This window comes from Pseudoliparis swirei, unplaced genomic scaffold (assembly GCF_029220125.1).
Source record: "Pseudoliparis swirei isolate HS2019 ecotype Mariana Trench unplaced genomic scaffold, NWPU_hadal_v1 hadal_25, whole genome shotgun sequence".
Lineage (NCBI taxonomy): Eukaryota > Metazoa > Chordata > Actinopteri > Perciformes > Liparidae > Pseudoliparis > Pseudoliparis swirei.
Genome location: NW_026613261.1, coordinates 1,661,110 through 1,674,865, shown reverse-complemented (window position 1 = coordinate 1,674,865; position 13,756 = coordinate 1,661,110). Strand labels below are relative to the sequence as shown.

The 13,756-nt window shown below is 50.1% G+C and overlaps 1 protein-coding gene across 7 annotated transcripts in view; it reads right to left on the bottom strand.

Annotated features, from left to right (window-relative positions):
• Window positions 1–13,503, bottom strand: part of dlg1b (discs large MAGUK scaffold protein 1b) — a 74,597-nt gene extending 61,094 nt beyond the window's left edge. For 6 of the 7 annotated variants that reach the window (XR_008831085.1, XR_008831083.1, XR_008831084.1 and 3 more), the window contains exons 1-3: window positions 12,961–13,503; window positions 9,864–9,995; window positions 1,661–1,821 (exon numbers count right to left, since the gene is read on the bottom strand). Coding sequence is in view for 4 of the 7 variants with exons in the window: in XM_056410519.1 (XP_056266494.1) it covers window positions 1,661–1,821; window positions 9,864–9,995; window positions 12,961–12,979 (312 nt within the window). In the remaining 3 variants the exon portion in view is untranslated. The remainder of the gene's footprint in view (window positions 1–1,660; window positions 1,822–9,863; window positions 9,996–12,960) is intronic. The other variant, XM_056410520.1, reaches the window with a different exon arrangement.
• Window positions 13,504–13,756: the final 253 nt, after the last annotated feature.

Here is a 13,756-nt window from a genome sequence, read left to right as displayed (position 1 = left end):
TCCTTGAGTCTGTTCCTTGAGTCTGTCCCTTGAGTCTGTTCCTTGAGTCTGTTCCTTGAGTCTGTCCCTTGAGTCTGTTCCTCGAGTCTGGTCCTCGAGTCTGTTCCTTGAGTCTGTTCCTCGAGTCTGTTCCTCGAGTCTGTTCTGCCTCTACCTGGTTGTCACGATCTTCTATACCATACCTGCCATAAATATCATGATACAATACCATAAAAACAGTATACCATAAATAAGACACTGGTATATTTATCTATAATAGTAATAAATAAAATATCTGTATGGTTCACTTTTTACCTACTTTTTCAACACTTAACAAATGGCAGTAATATTAGTATTAATACAGCAAGATATGAATGAAACTACATGGAGCCATCATAGCATTGATGATCCACTATGAGGCCGTTAGTCTCTGACCAGAGGATCCAGAGTTCATCAGGAAGAGCAGCTGTAGAGTTACACAACTTTACAGACTGAACTTAAACATTTCACTTCTGGCATCTTTTTTTATTTTTATTTTTAAAACCGAAAATTCAGCCACTTAACGCCCCTCTCTGTTAGCGCTGCGCAGTGTGCGCAGACAGCTTGACACGGTGCAGCGCGTGCTCTGATCGCTCTTTTAATGAAGTATCGATAATAAAAACATGCTAAATCACATCGCTCTTAACGTACGGGTACTTTGTTAGGATCGCTCCACCGTGCGGCTAACATTCAAGCTAACCTAAACCACCAAACGCTGAAGACGTCTTGACGCTGATTGGCCGAGACGCGACACGTCCCATCAAAGATGTTTTATTGCGAAGATCACCACTCCACATTTTCTCCGTGTCCCACTCCAATCTCATAAACGCCGGCCGGCCAATTGACCCCCCCCTCTTCCCCCAAAACAAAAACTCTTCGGATCTACACGATTCACGTAAGTCACCTATTTTGGTTTCAAAACGGCGAATTTTGCCGAAAGGTGAGGGATTCTCATGCCTGTACACACACACATACAGACACATACACACACACACACATACATACAGACACACACACATAGACATACACACACACATAGACATACACACACACAGACACATACACATACACACACACATAGACATACACACACACAGAAACACACACACACAGAGACACACACACACACAGACACACACACAGAGACACACACACACACACATAGACACACACATAGACACACACAGACACATACACACACATACAGACACACACACACACAGAGACATACACACACATAGACATACACACACACACAGAGACACACACACACACACACAGACACACACAGAGACACACACACACACACACACAAAGAGACACACACACAGAGACACACACACACACACAGACACACACACACACCAGGCTCCAGCTGGGTCTGCTTGTTTCGAGGCTCTTCCGGTGCCAGGCGGGTGGAGTCACAGGAGAAAAACAACGCTTGAACAATGTGACGGTTGCCGTTGGCGACCCCATTTCTGCTCGTGACCTTTTGACCCCGGAGGTCTGGACGGCGCCGCGCCGACCGGCAGATCGATTCATCGCGTAACCCGAGAAAGAAGAACGACCGTAAAACACCTGGACCGCAGGTGAGCCGAGCCGACCGACCGGCCGCAGGGTGGCTTCCTGTCAGGTGACTCACCTCCATGCTGGGCGGCGTGGCCGGGGCCAGCGGCGTGCTCTGCAGGCTGGAGAAGTCCCACAGGTGGACGGGCGCCATGGGGTCTGCCGCCGCCGCCGCCTTGGAAGACTCCGCCCACCTCTGACTGTCATACAGCGTGACCTCATAGAACTCCTGGATGTCTGGAGACGAGAGAGAGCAGGATTATGAAGGGGGGGAGGGGTGCCAACTGCCCCCTGTGGACTAAAGTGGTAGTGTTGGTTCTGGCCCCCTGTGGACTAACGTGGTAGTGTTGGTTCTGGCCCCCTGTGGACTAAAGTGGTAGTGTTGGTTCTGGCCCCCTGTGGACTAAAGTGGTAGTGTTGGTTCTGGCCCCCTGTGGAATAAAGTGGTAGTGTTGGTTCTGATGCCCCCTGTGGTCTAAAGTGGTAGTGTTGGTTCTGCTGCCCCCTGTGGACTAACGTGGTAGTGTTGGTTCTGCTGCCCCCTGTGGACTAAAGTGGTAGTGTTGGTTCTGGCCCCCTGTGGACTAACGTGGTAGTGTTGTTTCTGCTGCCCCCTGTGGACTAAAGTGGTAGTGTTGGTTCTGATGCCCCCTGTGGACTAAAGTGGTAGTGTTGTTTCTGCTGCCCCCTGTGGACTAAAGTGGTAGTGTTGGTTCTGATGCCCCCTGTGGACTAAAGTGGTAGTGTTGGTTCTGATGCCCCCTGTGGTCTAAAGTGGTAGTGTTGGTTCTGCCCCCTGTGGTCTAAAGTGGTAGTGTTGGTTCTGGCCCCCCTGTGGTCTAAAGTGGTAGTGTTGGTTCTGGCCCCCCTGTGGTCTAAAGTGGTAGTGTTGGTTCTGGCCCCTGTGGTCTAAAGTGGTAGTGTTGGTTCTGGCCCCTGTGGACTAAAGTGGTAGTGTTGGTTCTGGCCCCCTGTGGACTAAAGTGGTAGTGTTGGTTCTGCTGCCCCCTGTGGACTAAAGTGGTAGTGTTGGTTCTGCTGCCCCCTGTGGACTAAAGTGGTAGTGTTGGGTCTGCTGCCCCCTGTGGACTAAAGTGGTAGTGTTGGTTCTGATGCCCCCTGTGGACTAAAGTGGTAGTGTTGGTTCTGATGCCCCCTGTGGACTAAAGTGGTAGTGTTGGTTCTGATGCCCCCTGTGGTCTAAAGTGGTAGTGTTGGTTCTGCCCCCTGTGGTCTAAAGTGGTAGTGTTGGTTCTGGCCCCCTGTGGACTAAAGTGGTAGTGTTGGTTCTGGCCCCCTGTGGACTAAAGTGGTAGTGTTGGTTCTGGCCCCTGTGGACTAAAGTGGTAGTCTTGGTTCTGGCCCCCCTGTGGTCTAAAGTGGTAGTGTTGGTTCTGGGCCCCGTGTGGACTAAGGTGGTAGTGTTCGTTCTGGCCCCTGTGGACTAAAGTGGTAGTGTGGTTCTGCTGCCCCTGTGGTCTAAAGAGGTAGTGTTGGTTCTGGCCCCCATGTGGACTAAAGTGGTAGTGTTGGTTCTGCTGCCCCCTGTGGACTAAAGTGGTAGTGTTGGTTCTGCTGCCCCTGTGGACTAAAGTGGTAGTGTTGGTTCTGCTGCCCCTGTGGACTAAAGTGGTAGTGTTGGTTCTGCTGCCCCTGTGACTAAAGTGGTAGTGTTGGTTCTGCTGCCCCTGTGGTCTAAAGTGGTAGTGTTGGTTCTGGCCCCTGTGGACTAAAGTGGTAGTGTTGGTTCTGCTGCCCCTGTGGACTAAAGTGGTAGTGTTGGTTCTGCTGCCCCTGTGGACTAAAGTGGTAGTGTTGGTTCCTGCCCCTGTGGACCAAAGTGGTAGTGTTGGTTCTGCTGCCCCTGTGGACTAAAGTGGTAGTGTTGGTTCTGCCCCTGTGGACTAAAGTGGTAGTGTTGGTTCTGCTGCCCCTGTGGACTAAAGTGGTAGTGTTGGTCTGCTGCCCCTGTGGACTAAAGTGGTAGTGTTGGTTCTGCTGCCCCCTGTGGACTAAAGTGGTAGTGTTGGTTCTGCTGCCCCCTGTGGACTAAAGTGGTAGTGTTGGGTCTGCTGCCCCCTGTGGTCTAAAGTGGTAGTGTTGGTTCTGGCCCCTGTGGTCTAAAGTGGTAGTGTTGGTTCTGGCCCCCTGTGGACTAAAGTGGTAGTGTTGGTTCTGGCCCCCTGTGGACTAACGTGGTAGTGTTGGTTCTGGCCCCTGTGGACTAACGTGGTAGTGATGGTTCTGCTGCCCCCTGTGGACTAAAGTGGTAGTGTTGGTTCTGCTGCCCCCTGTGGACTAAAGTGGTAGTGTTGGTTCTGGCGCCCCCTGTGGACTAAAGTGGTAGTGTTGGTTCTGCTGCCCCCTGTGGACTAAAGTGGTAGTGTTGGTTCTGCTGCCCCCTGTGGACTAAAGTGGTAGTGTTGGTTCTGCTGCCCCCTGTAGACTAAAGTGGTAGTGTTGGTTCTGCTGCCCCCTGTGGACTAAAGTGGTAGTGTTGGTTCTGGCCCCCTGTGGACTAAAGTGGTAGTGTTGGTTCTGCTGCCCCCTGTGGACTAAAGTGGTAGTGTTGGGTCTGCTGCCCCCTGTGGACTAAAGTGGTAGTGTTGGTTCTGATGCCCCCTGTGGTCTAAAGTGGTAGTGTTGGTTCTGCCCCCTGTGGTCTAAAGTGGTAGTGTTGGTTCTGGCCCCCCTGTGGACTAAAGTGGTAGTGTTGGTTCTGGCGCCCCCTGTGGACTAAAGTGGTAGTGTTGGTTCTGGCCCCCCTGTGGTCTAAAGTGATAGTGTTGGTTCTGGCCCCCCTGTGGACTAAAGTGGTAGTGTTGGTTCTGCTGCCCCCTGTGGACTAAAGTGGTAGTGTTGGGTCTGCTGCCCCCTGTGGTCTAAAGTGGTAGTGTTGGTTCTGGTGCCCCCTGTGGTCTAAAGTGGTAGTGTTGGTTCTGGCCCCCTGTGGACTAAAGTGGTAGTGTTGGTTCTGGCGCCCCCTGTGGACTAAAGTGGTAGTGTTGGTTCTGGCCCCCTGTGGTCTAAAGTGGTAGTGTTGGTTCTGGCCCCTGTGGTCTAAAGTGGTAGTGTTGGTTCTAGATCCCCCTGTGGACTAAAGTGGTAGTGTTGGTTCTGGCCCCCTGTGGTCTAAAGTGGTAGTGTTGGTTCTGGCCCCCTGTGGTCTAAAGTGGTAGTGTTGGTTCTGGCCCCCTGTGGTCTAAAGTGGTAGTGTTGGTTCTGGCCCCCCTGTGGACTAAAGTGGTAGTGTTGGTTCTGGCCCCCCTGTGGTCTAAAGTGGTAGTGTTGGTTCTGGCCCCCCTGTGATCTAAAGTGGTAGTGTTGGTTCTGGCCCCCTGTGGTCTAAAGTGGTAGTATTGGTTCTGGCCCCCCTGTGGACTAAAGTGGTAGTGTTGGTTCTGGCCCCCTGTGGTCTAAAGTGGTAGTGTTGGTTCTGGCCCCCCTGTGGACTAAAGTGGTAGTGTTGGGACAGAACGAGGAGGAAGTTCTCCCCTTGTTCAAGTCCAAATCATCAGAGAGTCTGAGAGGAATCAGGCCATTCGGGGCTGAAATCTGTGTTTGTTTGTGTGTGTGTGGATTAGTAGAGACCTGTCAATCACCCATTAGCCCCGCCCCTAAAGCATGCCCTGCTTTATGGTCTGTTGACTTAGTAGTCATTTATATAGACTTCTATACAACCAGAGGAGTCGCCCCCTGGTGGTCAGGAGAGAGAATGCAGCTTCAACACATGAAGCATAGACTTCTATACAACCAGAGGAGCCGCCCCCTGGTGGTCAGGAGAGAGAATGCAGCTTCAACACATGAAGCATTAACTTCTATACAACCAGAGGAGCCGCCCCCTGGTGGTCAGGAGAGAGAATGCAGCTTCAACACATGAAGCATAGACTTCTATACAACCAGAGGAGTCGCCCCCTGGTGGTCAGGAGAGAGAATGCAGCTTCAACACATGAAGCATAGACTTCTATACAACCAGATGAGTCGCCCCCTGGTGGTCAGGAGAGAGAATGCAGCTTCAACACATGAAGCATAGACTTCTATACAACCAGAGGAGTCGCCCCCTGGTGGTCAGGAGAGAATGCAGCTTCAACACATGAAGCATAGACTTCTATACAACCATAGGAGTCGCCCCCTGGTGGTCAGGAGAGAGAATGCAGCTTCAACACATGAAGCATAGACTTCTATACAACCAGATGAGTCGCCCCCTGGTGGTCAGGAGAGAGAATGCAGCTTCAACACATGAAGCATAGACTTCTATACAACCAGAGGAGTCGCCCCCTGGTGGTCAGGAGAGAGAATGCAGCTCCAACACATGAAGCATAGACTTCTATATAACCAGAGGAGTCGCCCCCTGGTGGTCAGGAGAGAGAATGCAGCTCCAACACATGAAGCATAGACTTCTATACAACCAGAGGAGTCCCCTGGTGGTCAGGAGAGAGAATGCAGCTTTAACACATGAAGCATAGGCTTCTATACAACCAGAGGAGTCGCCCCCTGGTGGTCAGGAGAGAGAATGCAGCTTCAACACATGCAGCATAGACTTCTATACAACCAGAGGAGTCGCCCCCTGGTGGTCAGGAGAGAGAATGCAGCTTTAACACATGAAGCATAGACTTCTATACAACCAGAGGAGTCGCCCCCTGGTGGTCAGGAGAGAGAATGCAGGGTTTTGACAAGTTCTTCAGCTCCTGTGAAGAAGGGAAGACGAAGACGAGCAGAAAGCACAGACTCATCTTTTAGTGAGGAGGAGCAGGAGGAGGAGCTGAAGGAGATAGATAGATAGATATATACTTTATTAATCCCCAAGGGGAAATTTGTCGAGCCAGTAGCAGCAACACACAAGAATAAAAATAAAAATAAAAAACACAAATATAAGAAGGGTTAGGGTGATCTGGCAAGAGGTGAACTGTTGTAGAGCCTCATAGCCGTCGGCAGGAATGTTCTCCTGTATCTCTCCTTGTGGCAGCGGAGCGTGAGGAGACGTCTGGAGAAAGTACTCCTCTGTCCCTGTAGGAGGTGGTGGTCCGGGTGGTCCGGGTTGTCCAATATGGACACCAGTTTCTTCAACGTCCTCCTCTCCACCACCTGTTCCAGGTGCTCCAGCTGGCAGCCGATGATGGAGCCAGCCTTCCTAACCAGTTTGTTAAGACGGCTGGTGTCACCGGCTGCGATGCTGCTCGCCCAGCAGACAATGGCAAAGTGCAGCACACTGGCCACAACCGACTGGTAGAATAACTCCAGCATCTTGCTGCACACGTTGAAGGATCAAGCTTCCTCAGGAAAAGAGTCGACTCATCCCCTTCTTGTACACAGCGTTGATGTTGGCCTTCCAGTTCAGTCGGCTGTCGATGGAGACGCCCAGGTACTTGTACTCCTCCACCATGTCCACGTCCACTCCCAGGACACTCAGAGGTGTAGGAGCTGTCGCCTTCCTCCTGAAGTCCACCACCATCTCTCTGGTCTTGGCCACGTTCAGCCGCAGGTGGTTCTCATCGCCCACTTTACAAAGTCACTCACCACTGCCCTGTACTCCTCCTCCCGTCCATCCCTAATACACCCGACCACTGCAGAATCATCAGAGTACTTCTGCAGATGGCATGACTCCGTGTTGTACTGGAAGTCACTGGTGTACAGGGTGAAGAGGAAGGAGACAGAACAGTTCCTGTGGGCTCCAACATCACTGACCACCGTTCCAGACAGCACACGCCCATTCTGACAAAGTGAGGTCTGGCTGTGTGGTAGACAGTGATCCAGGAGATGGAGGACGCGTCCACACGCCACCGCAGCTTCTCACTCAGCAGCAGTGGCTGGATGGTGTTAAATGCACTGGAGAAGTCAAAGAAAGTGACTCTCACAGAGACACCGGTTCCATCCAGGTGCGACTGAGCTCGTTGCAGCAGGTAGATGATGGCGTCGTCCACTCCCACATGAGGCTGGTAAGCAAATTGCAGAGGGTCCAGCGACGATTTCACCTGCGGCGGAGGTGGGCCAAGACCAGCCTCTCCAGCACCTTCATCACATGGGAGGTGAGGCGACCGGTCGGTAGTCGTTGAGGCCAGATGGTGTTGACTTCTTGGGGACAGGGACCAGGCACGCGTCTTCCACAGCACTGGGACTTCCCCAGCCTCAGGCTGAGGTTGAAGAGGCGCTGCAGGACACCAGACAGCTGGGTGGCGAGGTCTTTAGGACCCTGGGGCTGATGCCATCAGGACCTTCAGCTCTGCGCTGGTGTAGTTTCTCCAGCTGTCTTCTCACCTGGTCAGTCGTCACAGAGAGAGGGGGGAGGGTGGAGGAGCCCATTGTTATTGAGGGCTCGGTGGATGTGCAGCTCAGCAGGGGGACAGAGGGGAGGAGGTGTTTGGGAGGTGTGATGTGGAGGAGACGGGGAGGGCTGTGAACTGAACCTATTGAAAAACAGTTCAGCTCGTTGGCCCTCTCCAGGGAGCCCCCTGGCTGTCTCCCTCCCACCTTGAAGCCAGTTATCTGCTTCATTCCTGTCCACACCTCCTTTGTGTTGTTCAGCTGGAGTTTGGCCTCCAGCTTCCTCCTGTACGAGTCCTTGCCCTCCCTGAGCTTCACCTTCAGGTTGCGCTGGGCTCTCCTCAGCTCATCCCTGTCTCCAGACCTGAAAGCAGCTTTCTTCATGTTAAGAAGCGCCTTCAGGTCCCTGGTGATCCAGGGCTTGTTGTTGGGGAAGCAGCGCACAGTCCGTGATGGGATGGTGGTGTGTTCACAGAACTTGATGTATTCCGTGATGCAGTCGGTCATACTGTTGATGTCCTCCTGCGGTCCACACAGCACATCCCAGTCCGTTGACTCAAGCAGTCCTGTAGAGCGTCGTTAGCCTCCAGAGACCACCTCCTCACAGTCCTGGTGGTCACCGCAGCCTCTTCACCAGAGGAACATACCTGGGTGTCAGCCGGACCAGGTCATGATCAGACCTGCCGAGGGGGGGAAGGGCAGTGGCACTGTATGCGTCCTTAGTATTAGCATACAGCAAGTCCAGAGTTTTATTGTTCCTTGTTGGGCAGTCTATGTATTGATGGAAGGTTGGCAGAGCTTTATCCAGTGTGGTGTGGTTAAAGTCACCAGTGATAGCCATGAATGCTCCAGGCTGATGATTCAGCAGAGCAGACACAGTGGAGTGGATGGTGTCCACAGCTTCCTCAGCATCAGCTGATGGCGGCACGTACACGACAACCACAATGGCGGACGTGAACTCTCTCGGCAAATAGTACGGGCGCATCCCCACGGCCAACAGTTCAATGTTCGCTACAGAAGCGCTCCTTCACGCACACATGGTCCGGGTGGCACCACCGTTCATTCACATAAACAGCGATCCCGCCCCCCCTCTTCTTACCGCTCTGTGTAGCGTCTCTGTCAGCCCGAACAGTCCTGAAGCCGGGCAAAGACGCTGTGATCCGGATAGTCCGCGTGCAGCCACGCCTCAGTGAAACACAAGAGGCTGCTCTCACGGAAGATCCTCTCAGACATTACCAGCGCCGAGCTCATCCGTCTTATTCGCCAAAGACCTCACGTTCCCGTTATGATCGACGGTACCGAGGGTTTGTATCTCCTCGTTTAGCCCTCCGCTTGACACCCGATCTGCAGCCGCGAGCCCTTCTCCGTAGCTCCAGCGGGATCACAGGTCTGTCTCCAGGCAGAAGCTTCGGCCTGCACAGCGATCAGCTGAGCACGCGAGTAGACGACGGTCCCCGTCATTGTTTTGCTGTAGCTCTCCGATACACACGACAAAGTGAACAAAAGCCACAGTAGAATTATCGAAAAAAGTAGTTATGGTCCAGTGTCCGACCGTAACTAAGACAAACGTGAAAGAAAAGAAAAAGAAAAAGAGAGGAAAAGTGCAAAAAAAGACAATAAAATAAAAGCAAAACGCCACTACTGAAACAAGCAGCCGTTGGCACAGCGCCATTTTAGGAGGGATGAATCCCGTGGTGCGGTGTGATTGGCCGGGCTCTTGATCATGTGACCACGTCACAGCGTCGCAGGCTGGTACGCTCAGTGACTCGTGCAGTGATGACTGAGCTACGAAAGAGTAGCTCTCATTGTGCCCCAGTGCATGTTGGGAAACGCCAGAGAGCCGATTGGCTCTTAGACAACAACAAACTCCTTATGTTCTGAGTCGTCGTCGTGCTGAACGCTCGATCGTTGACTGAGTTAGAATCTAAAGAGCTCGTGTGGTTGATATTATATATTTATATATCACATATCATATTGTATATATTATATATATATTATACATCATATCATACACACACCGATGAGAGCCTGGAACAGGCTGCTCTGGAAGATGTCGATGACCCTCTGGATGGAGCGGCGGAGCGGCCGGTCCTCGGCTTGGTGCAGCTTGGTCCGGTACTCCTCCAGCAGCCGCAGGGCCCGCTGGGCATCTGGGGACAGGAAGTAAGGGGGGGACAGGAAGTAAACAGTGTTAATGACTTTAAGGCCGCGTGTTGGTTTAGAAACATACACCTGAAGTGTAATTAAAGCCATTCAAGGTTCATCTAAGTTCTTTCTTTCTATATTCTGCTGACGGACTAAAGGTCAAAGGTCAAAGGGCTTCAGGTCAGCTCAGGGGGGTTTAGGCCACATCAAAGTCTGAAATCTACCGATTTAGACCAAAGCCCAGAAGAAGTCTGCTGACAACTCAAAGGTGATTTTTTTGTTTTTTTTTCACCACATCCACGTTGTTTGAAGCCTCAAAGCTTTTAGAACCACAACTACAGTCATTTTATTGTTCTGACCACAAATCTAAATAATGATAATAAACAGTTTAAGAACAAAAGGTCCTCCGCTCTGACTCAGCCCTATAATGATAGTAATAACAAATATACATTGTCATGATATATAATATGGTTAAAGTCATTCATGAACCAACTTCCTTTTTTTCCTGAACAGTCCTCATGGACTTTTCCCTGAATCTGTTCCGTCTCTACCTGTTTGTCACGATACTCGTATTATAACTTCTATACATATTACATACCTGCCATAAACATCATGATACCCGATACCAGAATTCAATACAATACCATAAAAACAATATGGTACCATAAATACGAGACTGGTATATTTATCTATAATAGTAATAAATAAAACATCTGTATGGTTCACTTTTTACCAACTTTTTCAACACTTAAACTAGAACGGGCACTCGGTAGAGCGCATACCTTCGCATATCACAAGATTGGGCATTGAATTATGAACATTTTGGCATTAGTTGCATGCCAATTGGACAAAAATGTATCGTGCTATGGTAAAAAAAAAAGATTTTGACCTTTCCATGACCTTGACCTTTGACCCGATTGATCTCAAAATCTAATCAAATGGTCCCCGGATAATAACCAATCATCCCACCAAATTTCATGCGATTCGGTTCAATACTTTTTGAGTTTTGCGAATAACACGCATACAAATAAATAAATAAATAAATACACGGCGATCAAAACATAACCTTCCGGCATTTTCAATGCGAAGGTAATGACAGTAATATTAGTATTAATACAGCCAGATATGAACTACATGGTTCCATCATAGCATTGATTATCACTATGAGGCCGTTAGTCTCTGACCAGATGATCCACAGTTCATCAGGATGAGCAGCTGGAGAGTTACAGAACTTTACAGACTGAAACATTTACCTTCTGGCATCTTTTATTCTTTAAGCCGAAGTCTCTAAGCTCCGCCTCTTCTCTCGCTGTGAGCTGCGCAGCGCAGTGTGCGCAGACAGCTCGACACGGAGCAGCGCGTGCGCTCTGATCGCTCTCTTAATGAAGTATCGATACTAAAAATATGGTAAATCACATCGTGTTTAACGTACGAGTACTTCGTTAGCATCGCTACACAGTGCAGCGTGACAGCAGCAGATGTAGCGGGCTAACATTCAAGCTAACCTGAACCCCCAAACGCTGTCGACATCTGAACGCTGATTGGCCGAGACGCGACACGTCCCATCAAAGATGTTTTATTGCGAAGAGCACCACTTCACACTTTTCTCCGCGTCTCACTGCAATCTCAACGGCAGCGGGCCAGGTGACCCCAAAAAACAAAAACTCTTCGGATCTCCACGATTCACGTGGATGACCTATTGAGTTCAAAACGGTGAATTTCACCGAAAGGTGACAAGTTTGCAGGTATGTATAGTAAATCTTTAATTTGAAAACAAAAGCGTAAAGTTCATGTGTCAGTGGCCTCCATCCCATAATGCTCTGTGTGGCATGGAGTCGTCTCTCAGCCTCGTCTCATCTCTCATTTGGTGAAAGTCGTCACAGAAAACACGTTCACTCAGAAACGAGGTTACGCAACACGCTGCAAGACATTTATTACACGTTTCTACTATTTCATTCACGTGTTCACCAGGTGTGACCCGGAGGTCCTCAAGACACCTGAAGGACTGTCATCCTTCTCTTTCCTCCGACTGCAGCTCCTCGTGAGGAGGAGCGGTCAGGGCGAGCAGCACATCACGGAGGTGGCCGAAAGAGATTATGTCACATCTAGAGCGATATTTGAGACACATCTTGCTAGTTTAGCTTTATATATATATCTATAATACTTTAACTATTAATTACTGATTGAAATGTGGGCATCTCCCGTTGATCGACTTATTGACTGATTTAAACAAGAGGATTCATTCAAAGTTACCGTGAAAACTATATATTTTTTTTTAAAGGTACAATTCTGCTTTTTTTGGTGCTTTTGTGATTTCTCTCTATAGTTTTTACATTATTAATTATTTACATCGACAACCACAGTGGAGATACATTCATGTCTTTGTGCTCATGCATGATTTCATCTATATAGATTAATAATAACACCTCTGCAGGGCAGATATTTAACAGTTAGCTCAAATAATGATAATAATAACTAAAACATATATTGTGTTTTAACTATTAACATGTTAAAACTTTTTTATTTTTTACATTTTACAGATGAAGTAAAATCAGATACCATGGAATAATAATACAAATAATGTTGAAATTAACTCACTTTAACACTTTTTTCAGAGGTAAAAGTAACTTAAACTAGTTAACTGACGTCACAATAACGTGTGTGCATTATACATGTTAGTTTATTTTATACAGTTTAACTATGTGAAGAAAGCTGCTGCAAATATATTATTAATAATATAGTTTATTAATAGTCCAGACGAGCTGCCCCGAGTCCGGCAGCTAGCAGGCGGCTAGCCGCACTTTAACTCTCTCTCCCCGGGAGCCGGGGCGGCCGGTGCTCCTGGCTCCCCCCGGCTCCCGGGGCTTTGCTCGGGTGTGTTTACTCCGAGCCGCCGTGAGTTTCTCCGCCGTTAGCGGTTAGCTCGGCGCTAGCATGCTAGCGGACATGTGTAAAGTGAGAGCCGCTCACCTTTCTTCCTGACGGGCATGGCGGGGGGTCGAGGGGGGCCGACGGGGGCCGGGGGGGGGCAAACTTATATCACGGAAAGCGAAGCTGGGTCCAGTAAAAGAAAAAGAAAAGAAAAAAGAAAACAGGAAAAGCTCCGGAGCGTTACCGACTCCTCCGAGCTGTACGTGCCCGCCGGAGAGTGCCCCTGCCCCGGCGTGAACCGCGCAGGCTGACCGCGCCAAGTGGAACACAAATAAATATATATAAATATATTTATAAATATATATATAGCTTTTACCAACTGCGCCAAACTCCGTGTGAAAGACACTCCCGTTTCCCGGTGCCGGGTGGCGCGCGCATGAGACAACCGCGGGGGGCGGGGCTGGGGGGGGGGGGCGCTGCTGCGATTATTACTCCAGGAATTAAAAAGAACAACTTCAAAGTCCCGCCGGCGGCAGCACCTCCTCCACGAGCACCTCCTCCACGAGCCCGACTCTCCCGCACTGGCGCGCGCGCACTTTCTGCGTGCGCTGTCCCCGGCGCAGCCTGCACTCGTGTCAAACTTCTGCGTGTAAATCCCTCCTCTCTTTCCCTCCACTTCCTCCTCTGTTCCTCCTCCTCCTCTCTTTCCCTCCACTTCCTCCTCTGTTCCTCCTCTTTTCTTCTTCCTCCTCCTCTTTTCTTCCTCCTCCCCAGGTCTACAAATTCCAAACTTTCCTCCAAAATGGCGTCTGACGGAGCTACAAACGTGAACCATGTGACCCCCCCTGCTGCCAATCATACAGCTCACCTCCAAGGAGGAGGAGGAGGAGGAGGA